The following is a 16,236-nucleotide window of genomic DNA, read 5'->3' as shown; positions in this document are numbered from 1 at the left end:
CACTGTAGAAAAATGATAAAAAAAGTAAAAATAAAAGACTTGTACCTCAGTTTTTATTGTTATAGAAATGCACACACTATTTTATTTAGTTTTACAAAAAGTTATATATATATATATATATATATATATATATATATATATATATATATATATACAGTACAGACCAAAAGTTTGGACACAGCTTCTCATTCAAAGAGTTTTCTTTATTTTCATGACTATGAAAATTGTAGATTCACACTGAAGGCATCAAAACTATGAATTAACACATGTGGAATTATATACATAACAAAAAAGTGTGAAACAACTGAAAATATGTCATATTCTAGGTTCTTCAAAGTAGCCACCTTTTGCTTTGATTACTGCTTTGCACACTCTTGGCATTCTCTTGATGAGCTTCAAGAGGTAGTCACCTGAAATGGTCTTCCAACAGTCTTGAAGGAGTTCCCCGAGAGATGCTTAGCACTTGTTGGCCCTTTTTCCTTCTGTCTGCGGTCCAGCTCACCCCTAAACCATCTCGATTGGGTTCAGGTCCGGTGACTGTGGAGGCCAGGTCATCTGGCGCAGCACCCCATCACTCTCCTTCTTGCTCAAATAGCCCTTGATGCCTTCAGTGAGAATCTACAATTTTCATAGTCATGAAAATAAAGAAAACTCTTTGAATGAGAAGGTGTGTCCAAACTTTTGGTCTGTACTATATATATATAATTTGAAATCCTATACTTGTATGTGAATAGTGACAACTAAACTGGTTGCAGGTGCTTTTTTGGGTTTTATATAATATATTTTATATAAGTTTTTAACGAGAACCAGTTTCATCAACACATTTTACATACAAATTTGAGATTTAAGTGGCTCGGTAAGGGGCTGAAGGGTTAATCTTCACTTGCAGCTCCAGCCAACCGCCTCCTCGAGCGCTCCTCGGTGATTACGGAGCGCGAGGGGAGGCGCATATATTCCGCAGATCAGAAGTGCATGAGACAGCATTCAGTGCACGAACTCTAGAGAACAAGATCAACTCTGAGCTCTTTGCTTTTGCTTTATTCATGGATTCTAACCTGGGATTGTACTTTCACTGCATGACGACCTACTTCCAGATCCAGTGCTGAGCTCTATATGAAGTGAATGGACTCATACACTTTTGTGTAGAATTTATCTTTGAGTTTTAATCTATATATTGACCTATGCAATGCAAAAGGGTTTCTGTCTTTGGATTGTTCAGGCTTGGAAAGCCATGAGAAAATTTTGCAAGTGAAAACACTGTTGAGATTCAAAACTAGGGCGCTTTGGACCAGTCCCAGCACCTGGAGTACCAGGACAGTTTGGATTCTCCTCTGTGGACTTGAGCTGGTGCTTCGGGTCTTTTACAGGGAGATCCCTTCAAGGTATGGTTCTGGACTCTGCGCTCAGGAGCGGTTCCAAGGCTCCTTCAGTCTGCATCTTTCTTATTGGGCGGAACCTTGACATTGGAAGGAGATGAGAACCTTATTCTGCTGCTTTCTGCTCCTCACCTCGCACCTTCTGCTGGCAGCTGCTGAGGTAAAGTGCCAAATACCCCACAAAAACTGAACCTTGTTAAATCCACAGCAAAGCTCTGGCTTGTCGGAGCAGGTCGTAGAGTTTAGCCTAATAGTCCACCTTATATATTGTCATATAGATTTGAAACGGATCAGTCTCTACGATTTATGAGGTCAAATTTATTATATTTTTTTCTCCCCCAGTAATTTTCTGGATGATGGGATCAATGATCTATGGTAAATGTGTCTTAGATCCATATAATTATTTATTTTTTTATGGTATCAGTTGCGTGTGAACACGTGAAAAGTATATCAGCTGTTCTCTATATCTGGAACATTTACAGCGTTCTTTTATTAGATATTTAACAGTAGGAAGGTTATTTAAGATTTGTATCAAACATTTATATAAGACAAAGAAGTGCATTGTGTCACCTCATCGTAAATTTACATTTATTTATATATGTGTATGTGTAGAGATATAGATACGCCTGTAAAAATAAGGGGGGGGGGGGGGCAATCTGAGGCTTTTTTTTTTTTTTTTTTTTTTAGCTCATTTAGCCATAATTGGCAGTGTGATACTGATATTTCTACAAAAGCTAGTTTTTAATAAAACATGCTGTTTTACTGTACAAAATCATGGAAACAGGGTTGACTATTGAACATCGCCCCCTACTGACAAACCTAATAAACTGTCACATAAAACTATAAAAAGAGGAGACGACGCTTGTGATTGTATTCAAGATGTTATAATAACTCCGTATAATTTTAATGCATTTTCCATCATTTTAATAAGGGAGAATTTAGATGGAATATATTTTATATATATAAATATAAAAAATATATAAATATAAGGAGAACAGATGATATTTCTTCTTTTAGTCCTATTTTATTTCCATACAGGCTAAATAGTTTTGTTGTTGTTGTTTTATTTTACATTTGTAACGGGAAATAACCTATACTGTAGTGAACTCGATTTTTGTTGATGTGATTAGAAAATGGTTCATCAGAATGGCTTTTTAACTTTTCAGACTTTTATTTTACGCTGCTGTCACGCAGAAATACACTTCTGTGTCGTGCTAGATTTGCCAAATTGCAAGTGAGCTCTCTTTATGTCGGCAGAAGGAGTTTGCAATCCCTCCAGATTTCCTCGACAGACTGTCCCACAGCGAAATCAACAGCATCAGCGACCTCCAGCGGCTACTGGAGGTAAATTCCCCAGGTAAACTCTGCTCATTGTCTTCTTGACACCTCTGTGGACTTTGTTCCACAGCTAATCTCATGTGTCTCTGTGGCAGGGCTGTTTACAGCTGTTTGTTGTAGTTGCTGTGGTTTAAGTGTAACGTCGTACATGTCACAAAGCCGTGGAGCTGTGTTTTATGAGTGGCACAAAACAATTTAAAGGTATCGTTTATACTGACCAATGGGTGGAGACTCATAAATAGTTCTTTGCAGATTGCTTCTGTTTTTAGAGCCACGCATGGATCTTATTCCCAGAGTTACATCACGGCGAATGGGAAGCCAAGTTTTCCTATACTTAAGTTGTCCCCAAGTGGTTTCATTTGCCCACTATAATTTCATTTACAGGGGAATTACCGGTAATTACACACACACACACAAAAGCAAGACAGTATAATTTGGGGTATGAGTGTCACCAGTCTGGTTTCTGTGGTGAGAGAATAGGTGTGATAGGTGTGCAGGGGGGACGGGTTGAATAATGATAACAGAGCTTCGCCTCATGTCATAAATACAAGTCCTCTGGGCATGCAATGTTGCAACAGGAGTGTTGATGTTAACAGTAAAACGCATGAGTGAAATATGCTTTTTGTACGGGGTTGAAATCTCATGTTCTGCTGCTAGTTTTCCTCCTTCACCCTCATTTAGTTTGGATAATATTACAGTGATCACTAACACGAGCCGTCTCCAAGTTCACTTGAGCTGCTATTTACACAGGCACTTGTAATATATCAAATGGTGGGGCTCTTTTGAAGTTTAATAGAAAATATCTGCCTTAAAAAGGTTTTTTTTGTTGTTGTTGTTGTTGTTGTTGTTGGTCTTTTTGGTTCCATTGGTTAGAATTAGTGTGCACTGCACTGGAGTAAATAAGCAACCTTTATATGCTATGTGAGTTATTTCACAAAAAAAAAAAGACATTACATATTTCTGTGCAAAATCCTTAATAGACCTACAATATGCTAATTAAATTTTTTTTTTCTTTTTTCTTTCTTTTTGATTTTGGGGTGAAATGTAACCTCTGAATGTTTCAAATAGATACAACATTTCTAGTTTTTAGATATAGTATTTTTTACCGGTGTCCTCATAAATCAGGCTGTCTGTCAGACACCCAAAGGCTAGTAAAAGATGCCTGACGCCAGTGATGGTATATTTTCAGATCTTTTTAAAGTCAGACTGTTCAAAGCCGTCGCATGTCAGTCAAAGAGAAGGACTTGAAGAGGTTGTTTTCATGTTTACTGCAATCATAAAGTTTAGTTTCTTAACCTCACCCTCTCAGGGACCAAAGTTAAGATCTATCTAAGATCTTATAAGATCTAAGCAGGGTTTTTAATTCTTTATTTCTGTGCATTGCTGAATATATGTCTATGATAATCAAAAAGTCTGAATTACCTTGTTTTTTAGATATCAGAAGCTCTGTGTGACTATCGATATCATTGCTATTATTGTTCAAGCAGCTATGAGCATTTTCCTGTTTTTCATTCTGATTAGTCTCATTTAGGAAGCAGTACCAGGATGTTGTGTCTCAGATCAGAGCGTTAACCTCGTCAACTGTCCATACGAGGAGCGAATGATGAGAGGAGGAAGGCACAGATAGGTATCTCCCTCTAATGGACAGATAATTAGAGGTCATGAAAGCAGTGACAGTGATTTAGGGAGGAAACGGTGTCTCTCTTTGGCTGAGGTCAGCACACATGACCTCTCCGCTCACCTGGAGCAGGCCGCACTTGTACTGTGCCTCCCAACAGCCTTTTAACTTCTCAACATCCATCTGTCTGCCCTACGCCTTCACATCCAGAAGAAAACGGCACAGATGGAGGGACGTCCTTTTGTTTGATGAAAGGACAGCTGTCAATCCGTGAAGATGGGCTAATGTTGTCCTTTGTAATTCATTCAGAGAAAGCACACACACACACACACACACACACACACACACACACACACACACACACACACACACACACACACATACACAGAGATAGTTAGAGACACAGGCCTAGTGGTTAAAGATCTGCACTGGTAATGCAAAGATTATAAGTTCAGAACCAGCAATTTGCACAGTTAGTGGAAGAGTGCTTTCATCAGCATTGTGTGATTGTGAGGAGGGCACATGAAAGTGGCTTGCTGCAGGTAGATCGTACCTTTAATTATTGTGCTGCAGGCTAATGTGGCTAAAAATCACCTGCCAAATAATACTGTTTTACAATGTTATGAGAGGAGAGGAGCTGAAGGAATAAAGCACAATTCTGTCATCGTGTAACCACTCATTTGTCTTTCCAAACCTGTATGACTTTCTTTCTTCTGTTGAAGAAAAAGAGATGGAAATGAGACGTTTAGCAGATCTTTTCCATACATTGAAAACAGAGACAGACTGATTAAACACCATTTTTGACTATTGTTATCAGATTGATGAATGATACTTTTAAAAAATTAATACAAAAAATAAAAATGGACTTGTTTCAGTCTGAGAAAATCATATGAAAGTGCTTTTGTCATTTTTAAAATGTGAGTACATTTAATAAAAAAAAATAATGTAATTGTAATAAATTTAAAATATGAGTAAATATGAAATGAGAAAAATTTTCTTATGGTTTTCTCAGATTGAAATAAATCCGTTTTTGGTTGAGAATATTCTGATGTACTGATACTTAATACTTAAAAAAAATATATTATATATATATAGAAGGTACACATATCCCAAAAAAAATAAAAGTAAATAAATAAATAATAATAATAAAATAAATAAATCCAGAATTTTAAGCCATTATTCACTGAAAATCTCTTCACCATAAATCTAATTTGCTCATTCACCCATGTTTAGAACAACACAAAGAAATGTTTTATTTCATTCCTTCACAACATCTGATGACAAAAATGATTGTTTTTTTTGGGTGAGCTATTGCTTTGACAGCAGTTCTTTCTTTCAGATGGTTGTCTTGTGTTTTTGTGTTCTGAGTTTTGATCTGAACATGAGAGAAGGTGTGTTGTGCAGGATCAAATGCTGAGCTCTCTCTCTCTCTCTCTCTGCGGGTCAGTGCTTACTCTTTGACTGAATCTGCAAAACAACTTAAAATCAAAGGCTTCCATTCGATAGGAAAGATTAGACGAACTAGAGACACAGAACAGAGTGGGGCTTTTGTTGTCATGTCACTTGTGTTTCCTGCTGCAGGACTGTGTGTGTGGTCAAGCAGTCTTTTAAGTTCAGCGAGTGTGTTTTGGTGCTTTGCTTTCTCAGCATTCCTGACGGTCGCACCCTCACAGATCAGAGCTGGGCGCAGTTCTTCTGCCACTAACAGATTAACCAGTTTGATGTTTAACCGCACTGCATGCTTGGGGAAACTAAACCCAGCTAAAATACTGTAGAACAATATCAGATAACAAATTTAGTTCGGAAATTTCTTTAGTGCATATTGTTATTTGGTTACAAATAGTTATATATATATATATATATATATATATATATGTATATATATACATTCATATCTATCTATACTATATATAAATATATATAAAACTTTGAACATGACAAAATGAGCAAAACTATTGGAAAAATTATCAATAAAATGAATAAGAAAACTTTTTCAGTATTTAATTATCAGTTTTATTTATTTTTATATAAATATATATTAAAATTTTTGTTTGAATTGTTCACAAATAGTTTTTATTTGTCCTAGATATTTATCATATATTTGCAATTATATATATAATATTCTGTATTTGCAATATTTTTACCATATAAAAACAATTTGTGAACAATCAAAAAGAATAAAAATATACTAAAACATTTATTTCGATTTCAATTTTTCAGTATCTAATTTTATATTTCATTCCTTATAACACAGCACCATAAATTGTTTATGCCACTGAATCATGGCACATGACACATTTATATGTCAATCAGAGTGGTCCTTTTGGCAAAATATCATATTTCACATCATATTTATGCTTACAGTACCTGAATGTCTACCGCTCAAAGTGAAACTAGTTTAGATCTAGGAATAAAAGGAAATTATTTCATGTTTTACAGGGAGACGATCTTCTTATTATGTCTTTTTTTCACTCCCAAATGCAAATTCTGTCATCATTTACTCACTCTCATAGTGTTCCAAACGTTTCTGTTGAACACAAAAGAAGATGTTTTGAAGAATGTTGGTAATGTTGGAATGTTGGAAAGCGTTTTGTGCATTAGTCGGCATGGTCTGTGTTGTTGGTTATGTTGCATCACATGATCAATTCAAACCTTATTATAAATATGAAGCTTTCATATGCATCATGCGTTGTTTAAACAGCACTTAATAGCTGAACTGATTTTGTTTGTATTCAGGAGTCTTACTCATTTGTACCAGTGGTAAATCCACTCAGGTTGTCAGGAGTTCAGATTTGTTCTCCGGGCATGTCAGCGCTACAGAAGACATTATAATAAACTTGCCAACCACATTCAGAGCCAAAATGACATCGTTCCTCCAGAAATCCATCGTGATGAATTTCCAATTAAGCTTGTGAATAAAGCAGCCATTGTTTGTAGAAAAATGAGTTTCTGAAGAAGGAAATTATTTCATGCTTTGGTGCCACTCACAGCAGTGCCATTTCACTTCTTAAGGCTGCGGGGCATCTACTGGAGACGTTCAATAGCTTCATTGTGGATTCATCTTGGCTTGAAAGGGGGGGAAAGTGATTTGTCTTTTCACTGAGTAACATGAAAGTAATACGGATAACTTGTGTTTTGATGAGGTCCTGGAAATGAGGTGATTGAGGAGGTCAAACAGAAGCACCATCAGAAGAGCCATCACTCACACAAGGCCACTTCCTCAGATCTCAAGAGTCTGCAGCTGTCCCACAGACGGAAGAGGAGTGTCGGTAAGACCTGCTGCTCAAAGACATGTCACATTCAGTTTAAGAAGTGTTTCATAAATGAGCAGTTCTGTCTCTGGAATCTGATTTGAGGAATTCTGCAGTTGCCTAGCAACCATAAACAGTTTATGAACTGCATTGCTTGGCAGGACGATTGATGATTTATGCTGCTTCATTGATAATAGTTTAATTATTGCCATGGTATTACTATAGTGCTTATCTTGTCCTGCTTTTGTGCATGGCAATTTCGTTGTGCACGAAAAAATTCAATAATAACAATAATATTATTATAGTAAGTATATTAAATGATTGAAATGACTCCAGAACTAAACATCTACAATTGGTGCATTTCCGGTGTTCAGCACATAAAAAGCATAGGATGTCAGTTTTGTTCAGGAAATCACAATGATCTGGAGCAGTTCTTTATTTGATTATACATGAGAGTATTTTGATTGGTGGTACATGTGAGGTCATAAATGTATCCAAGCCAGGAAATTCCAAACATCCAAAGTTCATGTCACAGCTCGTTGAACCGAACAGAGTTCACACTGGCACATAGAGCTCTGACATGCGCTCTTCCTTCCCCTTCACATCAATCGTGGAGCGCAGCGGTGTGTGTGCGTGCCTTTGTGTGTGTTGGGATATTCTGGCCCCTCTGTACCTCCCAATCACACACACAGAAAAACTGTTCAGGCCTCAGAATAGCTGTGTGCCATTTTAGTTACAATTGTTGCTCTGAAAGAGATTAAACCTCCAGATTGAATGCTGATCTCAGTGCTGTGGTCAAACTTATTTTAGTCTAGGTAAATACAGAGGCTGAGAGATATTAAAAAACCCTCTATAATATCTGCTACTAATGCAAAAGGGTCTTTTTGTTTTGCTGGATCGCATCAGTTTCAGAGAAGCACACTGAAAAAAACAAATCAGATTCTGTAACTACCAAAAATGAACCAAAAAAAAAAGGTAATTCAGTAGTACTGAATGATAACCATATTCATGTGCCATGGTATTTTAATTTAATTTAATTTTATAGTTAATTTTATAGTGATTACAGTGCCACATTCATGTTCTTTTAATTTATTATAGTTTTATTTTGTTAATATAGTTGTCAGGATCTTGGATCGTCGGTCTTGTTTTGCCCCCGTCTTGGTTCCCTTATTTGGTCATGTTCCTGTCCTTGTTTGGTTAATTAGTTTGATTGTCATCCTGTACACCTGTGTTTCTCCAATAATTCACCTGTATAAAGATCCTAGTCTGTTCAGTCTGTATTTGTCAGGTCTACTTGTTTGCTTCGTGTGCGCTTATTGTGTCTGGATTATTAAAGTCTGTGTTTGCTATTCCGCGTCTCCATTGTTCTTTGCTCCACGCTCCTCACAGTAGTGACTAACAATAGTTTAGCGTGGTTTGCATGTTTTGTATTTAGTTTAGGGTGATTATGATTGAGCTAATTAAAGTAGTATCTTGAAGATACTTTGCCTTGAATTTATTCTAATACATTAATTTATCAATGTGTGTTTCTTTCTTGCGTCCAGTAGAGGAAGCGGTTCCTGCCATGTGCAAGACACGGACAGTGATCTACGAGATCCCCCGCAGTCAAGTGGATCCCACCGCTGCAAACTTCCTAATATGGCCTCCGTGTGTGGAAGTGAAACGCTGTACAGGCTGTTGCAACACTGGCAACATGCGCTGTCACCCCTCCAAAAAACAGCACCGTACTGTCAAGGTAAAAGCAATGCATCAGCAGTTCTGTAAAGCCATTTAAATGCGGGGAAGACAATGTTGACTTTATATCTTAAGCAGCATAGATATCAAGGCCACACCCACTCTAGAGCCACACCCATTCCAAGCCTCACCCCTTTTCTAAAAAGCAATATTTCACAATATTACTGTAATTTTAATCCAATAAATGCAGACTTGGTGATTATTTTCACACTAAAGAATCTTACCAACCCCAAACATTTCAACAGTAGTGTGTATATATTTATTTATATGAGCATTTTTTGTTATTTATTTGTTTGTTTATTCATATTAAGCAATCTTCTGAATGGACGTTCAGTTGATTGTATACAACTATCCATTTTTCCGCATAAAATGAATACAGATGTAAGTGTTGTAAGATTTTTTTTCCAGCTCTGAGCACAGGGATGGGACGAGAATATATTATGTGTGTTTCTTTCCAGCTATGGTGGTATATATTTGAGCAAATACTCTTAAGAGATGTATTTACCCTTCCCTCACTTTTTCCTTCTCATCCTAAAAAAGGAGCAGGTCTGCACAAGGTACTGCTGTTCAGAGCCGCAATATAAAAAAGACTGACTGTAACTAGGCTTCGCTGCACAGGGAGTGTGTGTGTGTGTGTGTGCATGCTTGGCCACATTTCTGGTGTACTTTGCTTCATTGCAGTGATAAGCTTGTTTCAAAGGAGACACTGCTGGGTGTGGAACATAACACCAGATAATGAGTCTATCAACACTTACTGGAGTTAAACTTCACCTACCCCATCCATCCATCTGTCTCTCTGTCTATGTTTCTGCTTCATGTTCTTCATATTTCCTTCCTTCCTTCCTCCACCTAACGTTGCATTAAGGCAAGTCACTTCACTCCTCAGCTGTTCTTATCATGCTAGCACAGCTCCTATATGCTTGAGTTTGGTCTAAAATATCCAAAACTGTTGGCTGTTTCAGTAACTCATTTCAAATCCGCAATTAAATATGACAAATGTTGCTGCTTAAATTCTAAGTTTTTCTACAAAAATGTACATTTTTGTGTTAGGTGCAACACATGTACATGCTCCTATCAAAAATACATTTGGCTCTTTTAGTTGAAATCAAGATTTTCATTCCTACAGGCACCATAATGAGTGATGCATTTTCTCCTGTGCGTTTCTCTTCTGTACAGTCTCTGTTTGACCTTATTTCCCGTTCACTTTCTCTCTTGCTATCATCCTGGTGTACAGTACTAATGATTTCCCCAGAAATGCTGTGTTGCAGTGTATGTCTCTTGCCTTGCTAAAACACACACACGCTTGCATGCAAACATCACACAGTACTACAACAACAGGTGAGAGCAAGACCACATTCAAACATTTGACACCAGAAAGCTAAAGGGACATTGTAGATTCTGTCATCACTTACTGCCCTTCATGTCTTTACAAACCTATATGACTTTATTTCTTCAGTTTAACAATATATATAAGTTTTTAATTATTCGGTGAAAATCAATGGGGTCCAATATTCTTTTGATAGTTCAATATTTAAATATATTAATTTAATATATTATTGGCATACCGGAGGAAAGGGTTTCCTCCGCATCATCAATGAACAAAGCCACTGTGTTTACCTTGAAGTAGGAATATCTAGATAGGCAGCTGAGAGTGTGTGACTGCTGTTTGTTTTATTTTCATCACTGGTTAATCGGACTGCTAAAGTTACTAAATCCAGCACACCGCTGTTCTTTCCTAATGAACAAGAGACTAAGTGAGGATATTCCTGATTTGGAATGTTTGCATGCAAGTGTAAGAATACAGCATGTGATGTGGTTCAAAAGGCAAGTGTTTGTGTTTGGATGAGCCAGATTTGAAATCCTCCTTCAGATCAGTGTAAAGGGAAATCATACATGGTTTATATTGGCCCTGGAAGCAGGAGGTGTGTTTTGAGTGTTGATTTTGGGTGTTAAAGAGCCTCAAATGGCCCAGGTTAGTGAGGATACGGGCCCCATCTCTGACGCAAACACTGAGGAAACACAAATAGTGTTAAGTCGAATGAGCGTCGTATTAATATAGAAAATACAGCAGAGTAGTCCAAAAGAGCCTGTTGTATTGGAGTGGAAAGGCTGATGTTGCTGGCTGACAAAACCTGAACAACATAGCTCTGTGTTCAGAGATACATTTACTGTAAGCCCATGTTAACACGGCCTCACTTTTTTATTCATGTGTCTGTGAAGTCCCCCCCACCCTTTTTCTTTCTTGTGTGTTTTTTTTGCATGCAATGGGCTGTAATTGCTGTCATATCTATAAATCTGTGTTCTTTTCACTCTTGGCCTTTCTGCTTGTGTTTAGGGACGTTTTTAATGGGCTACGACAGTAAGTGCAGAGATTAAATCACCTTTTCTCCTTATCTTTGTGACTGTCTAGGTGCCAGTGCATGTGTTTTACAGTAGAGATTTTGCCCATACTCTTTCTGTAACTCTAGATATGCAGGTCATGATACAAAAGTTTCCCTTATTTCCCCGCCTCCCAGCATCCCTTGTTCCTGTTCTGGGCTCTCTTTGTCACTCACTCAATAAGAACACTTGCTCCCCACACCCCTCTTTCTTTTCGGGTCACCCCACCAGTCACCTGCCTGCCATCAGACCCCCACTCTTTCTGCAGCTCTCGGGTTTGCTTTATCCACGGTGTTTTGTAGTCAGATTTACCCACTGACAGATGTGCAGCAAAACTGCCTGTCCCTTGGCTACGTGTCCAGTTCCCTTCGTTCCCATGCTAATTACCCATGATGCACCTCTCCTGATGGCCGTTCTTTCTCTCACCCTTTCTTTATCAACCTTTCTTGTGGGGAAATCCCAATGCCAATTATCCAGACCCTGGACAATAGTCCTCACAGAGCGCAGGGCGAGTCAAAGGGGGTTGGGTTTGCTGGAGCCGGGGCTGGATCAGATGTCACACCATTAGAGCACTGCGCAGAGATTTCACAGGGCTTTCATTGCGGTGGAAAGCACAGTAGTTTATAAATAGAGGTAGGAAGGGCCTCCTGAGAAACTTTGGGCTTTTTATAAAACGCATTCGAGTTTGTGGGCGAGCCCGTGGGAAGTTTGGACTTGTAACCAAGATGCAAAGTCAATGGTAAATTGAATGGAAATATTGGGGTGGGGGCAGCAAAGGATGGTGCAGGGACTCTTTTATTTTATTTATTCTTATCATGACCCTTTGCTGAACCCCTTATCCACCCCCCCCCCCCCCGACCAGTTCTCAAGCCCCTTGGTGTCTGTCTCACCCTTCATCCTCAGTCATAGAACATTCTTGCACGCCATGGGCTGTTTTAGACTTGGCTCTGTAAATATAACCAAGTTCAAGAATGCCCAAGAGGAGGGAGAGGTGGGCAGCAGACAGAGGGAAAGAGGTATAAACGGGTGTACAAAAGAAAGAATCCTGTTTCACTATCTCTTGCTCCCTACCTTCATTTTGACGTTTCTCACAGTGGTTCCCAATCCTGGTCCTGAAGGTCTCCCTATTCAAACACACCTGATTAAGCTCATCAGCTCATTAGTGAAAACTCCAAGTCCTCAAATGTGTGTGTCAGATAAGAGTGACACCAAAAACGTGCAGTGTTAGGGGTTCCCCAGGACCAGTATTGGGAACCACTGCTCTATAGGTTTGTGGGAGTGTCGGGTTGCATTATTTGTTCCAAAATATTAAACCAATTGCACTTGCATGGTAGGCTGAGTTTTTATTTGCACTCTTTGAGTCATGCACTGAATTTAGTGATTGTGTTCGAAGCCAGAAAAATGCTCCATGGAAGCAAACCAATGCTTACTTGAATGCTTAGCCAATGCATTGCAAATGTGCAGTCCCGTTATGATCACTTTCTGGGTTATTAATGATGGAGCCAATGGAGTACCATTCCTTACACTACAAAACCTCTTTAACAGCCCATAAAACAAACTTCTACTAAATTAAACATGTATTTCCCTGCTAAAAAGACCAATTAAGGGGAAATTTTGGGCAATGAAATGGGAAAAATATTATTTTTTTCAAAAGTTTAACTTATTTGAACTTGGGACACAATTGCAACAGTTAGAATCATCTGTCTAGTAGTTTCCAACCATGTTCCTAGAACCCTGTCAACGCTGCACATTTAGCAGCGCTGCACATCCTTAAACAAACACACCTGATTCAACTCCTAAGATCATTAGTAGAGACTCCAAGACCAAAAATGGGTGTGTCAGACAAAGGAGACATACAAAATGTGCAGAGTTGGGGGGTACTGATCCAGGAAAAGTGTTGGGGACCACTGCCTTAAGGCCCAGGTATACTTCACTTTCCGTGTTCTGTTCGGTCTCACACACAGAGTCCACACAGCTTTCAAAGTATACTTAAATGTGGATGAGTACAACCTAGTAGACTCATTCTGTCACAACATTCACTTTGCGACTGTGCTGTTGTACACAGACAGTTTGCACAGTGTTTGTGTGCGCATATGTCAACAGACATTTCTTATGATGAAAACAGTGTGCGGAAAATCATGGAATGCAGACGGCCAAAGTATAATTCTGCTTTAGACGAGCATTACCAATGAACAGACCAGGTCTAAACATATTCCCACCCACCATTAATACATGCAGCCAAGCATTAGCAGAACGGTGAGAAGACATACAGGCTGGAACGCTAAAATTAGCTCAACAAAAGGCACAAGTTGACCCCTGTGTAAGGCTAAGTGGTTATTTTGAGTTTAGTGTGCGGCAGTGGGGTGTTCATTGTGGAACATGTAACTGTTAACAGTTAAGAATATGTGCTGTCATCCTGAATGCTACACAAACACACTGAAACACATTGCTAACCTAACCTGGTCTTTCTCTCTTCTTCCAGGTGGCGAAGGTAGAGTTTGCATCACGTAAGAGAGCAAAATTGAAGGAGGTGCTTGTCCGGTTAGAGGATCATTTGGAATGTGTTTGCACATCACAGCATCACGTGATCGAGCATGCGGAAGCAGACACAGGTACATATTTCATGCATACACTGAATATTTGGCCTGATTTTGAATGATTATTTGGCTATGACTGTGCACTCAGCGGCCTGTAGCATTGTGCTGTCACCGCAGACAAACACACCTGTGTGAGCTTGTGTTTTACTATGTTGGGCAGTGATGCAATTGAATGGATAAGAGAGACCACAGGTGTGTGCAAATGCTGAAACCCATAAAAGTATGTCTGAAGGTTCTCCTTCAGGTTCAACAGGTTCCTGCTCTTGTGTGTGAAAACCTTGTGCTTAAATAAAATGGTTGGAAGCTCATGAGGCTCAGATATTTATGAAGTGCAATTACAGTCTGTTTTACACCTTCCCGAGGCCATAAATTCTTCCTTTTAATCTTTCTTGCTTGCTTTCCCTTATCTACTCGACCACATTCTGGCCATCAACTGCTTGCACCGTTCCCCAAAGTTGTGTTTCCAGGCCCACGCACAGTTAAAAATGGTAAAAAACGGAAACACAGAAAGCAAGCAGTGGCAGTACAGATCAACAAGGATATTCAATAAAAAGGAAACATTTCCTAACACTCAGTGGACCAAAATATCCTGCAGGTAGGACTGCTGTGGACCGAACCACTGCCACTTCACAACCAATCATTGAAATGGACTGATCAGGAGAAAGAGCAAGACGATCAGTCATTAGAAAGAGAGAGAGAGAGAGAGAGAGAGAGAGAGATTTTTGCACTTTCCCTTTGCTGCATGGTTCACGGGATTGTCTGTTCGATGCAACTTATTTAATCTACATACTTTGTTCCAAACCAATTGAGCCATCTTGCACAGCTTACCTAGGCATCTACTTTCTAAGGTGACATTTAAATGGAAGTGACTAGTTTGGAAAGCTTTTCATAGACCACAACTCTGCACCCCACTCAGAGACTCAACTCAAATTTATTCCAAAAAACTGTATTAAAATGCTAGGTAGCTCAATAGGTTTTGGAACAGAGCTTGTGTGTTTGGATTGATGGTTTGGTGGACTTGATCACAAAGATTGTTCCTTTCACCTTGTTCTTTCTTTCTTAAATGTGCACAGACTGTTCATTAATACACATTAAAATCACTGCGTGGTGGATATGGGTCACTCACACACAAACCGAATGGCATACTAAAGAATCACCATCAAATCAATTTGAAACTGCACCAGATTCCACAAAATGTGATTGCTTGTTAACAGCTGTTTTGTTCTTTTTGTCCCTCCAGTGGACATGAGGTGAAACCACATCAAGCGAGCGATTGAAGGACAACAGTGGCTACGTAATGCTCCAGCAGCACTGGGACTTTGACCTCTGAACTATTACCCTACTGACCCCATTGCAGTTCAAAAAATATATATACTGTATCCAGAGGAACATTGTACACAAACACAATCCCAAAGGTGCTTTCTACAACTCTGTCGAACACTGAAGACAAACAAGATTGCTATTCAGTTAATTATTAAGTGGTCAAACACTGGGCGGAAAAAGTGAAAAGGACTATGTTTGTGTCGATTCTCTGTTGTGTATTTATACGACTCTTGGAAAGGTCAAAGATGAGGAGAAAGTCTTTTGGAGAACACTAAATTTGTAGAGACCATGAACTTCACATGCTTGTGTTTGGATCAACTCATGCAGGAGTCAGGATGTCCCTGAAGGATGGACTAATCATTGGACTTCAATCCTCATTCACAAAGACGATGAACATATTAAAGGATGTGCTGCCATATAACCTTGCTAAAATGGAAGACGATTTTCTGTTGTTCTCTGCCTTAGTCCTCATGGGTCCAGAACATTGAAACTGCTATTTCCAATGTGCCTCTACAAAGTTTTGTCCTTCCGAAGAGTTCACATGCCTGTCTGTTAACAAAGACTTACAGAAGGCAGTGTAATGCAGTCATTATGCCAGAATAAAGTATTTATGTATGCGA

The 16,236-nt window shown here is 38.9% G+C and overlaps 1 protein-coding gene across 1 annotated transcript; it reads left to right on the top strand.

Annotated features, from left to right (window-relative positions):
* The first annotated feature begins 965 nt into the window (after positions 1 to 965).
* Positions 966 to 16,236, top strand: pdgfab (platelet-derived growth factor alpha polypeptide b). Its single transcript, XM_059558839.1, has 6 exons — positions 966 to 1,536; positions 2,634 to 2,733; positions 7,476 to 7,601; positions 9,128 to 9,318; positions 14,179 to 14,308; positions 15,534 to 16,236. Exons 1-6 carry the CDS (start codon positions 1,474 to 1,476, stop codon positions 15,545 to 15,547), a joined length of 624 nt encoding a protein of 207 aa, XP_059414822.1. The 5' UTR covers positions 966 to 1,473; the 3' UTR covers positions 15,548 to 16,236.

The sequence above is a fragment of the Carassius carassius genome, chromosome 9 (genome assembly GCF_963082965.1).
Source record: "Carassius carassius chromosome 9, fCarCar2.1, whole genome shotgun sequence".
Lineage (NCBI taxonomy): Eukaryota > Metazoa > Chordata > Actinopteri > Cypriniformes > Cyprinidae > Carassius > Carassius carassius.
The sequence above is the reverse complement of the archived record's forward strand: the minus strand, read 5'-3'. Positions and strand labels throughout refer to the sequence as shown.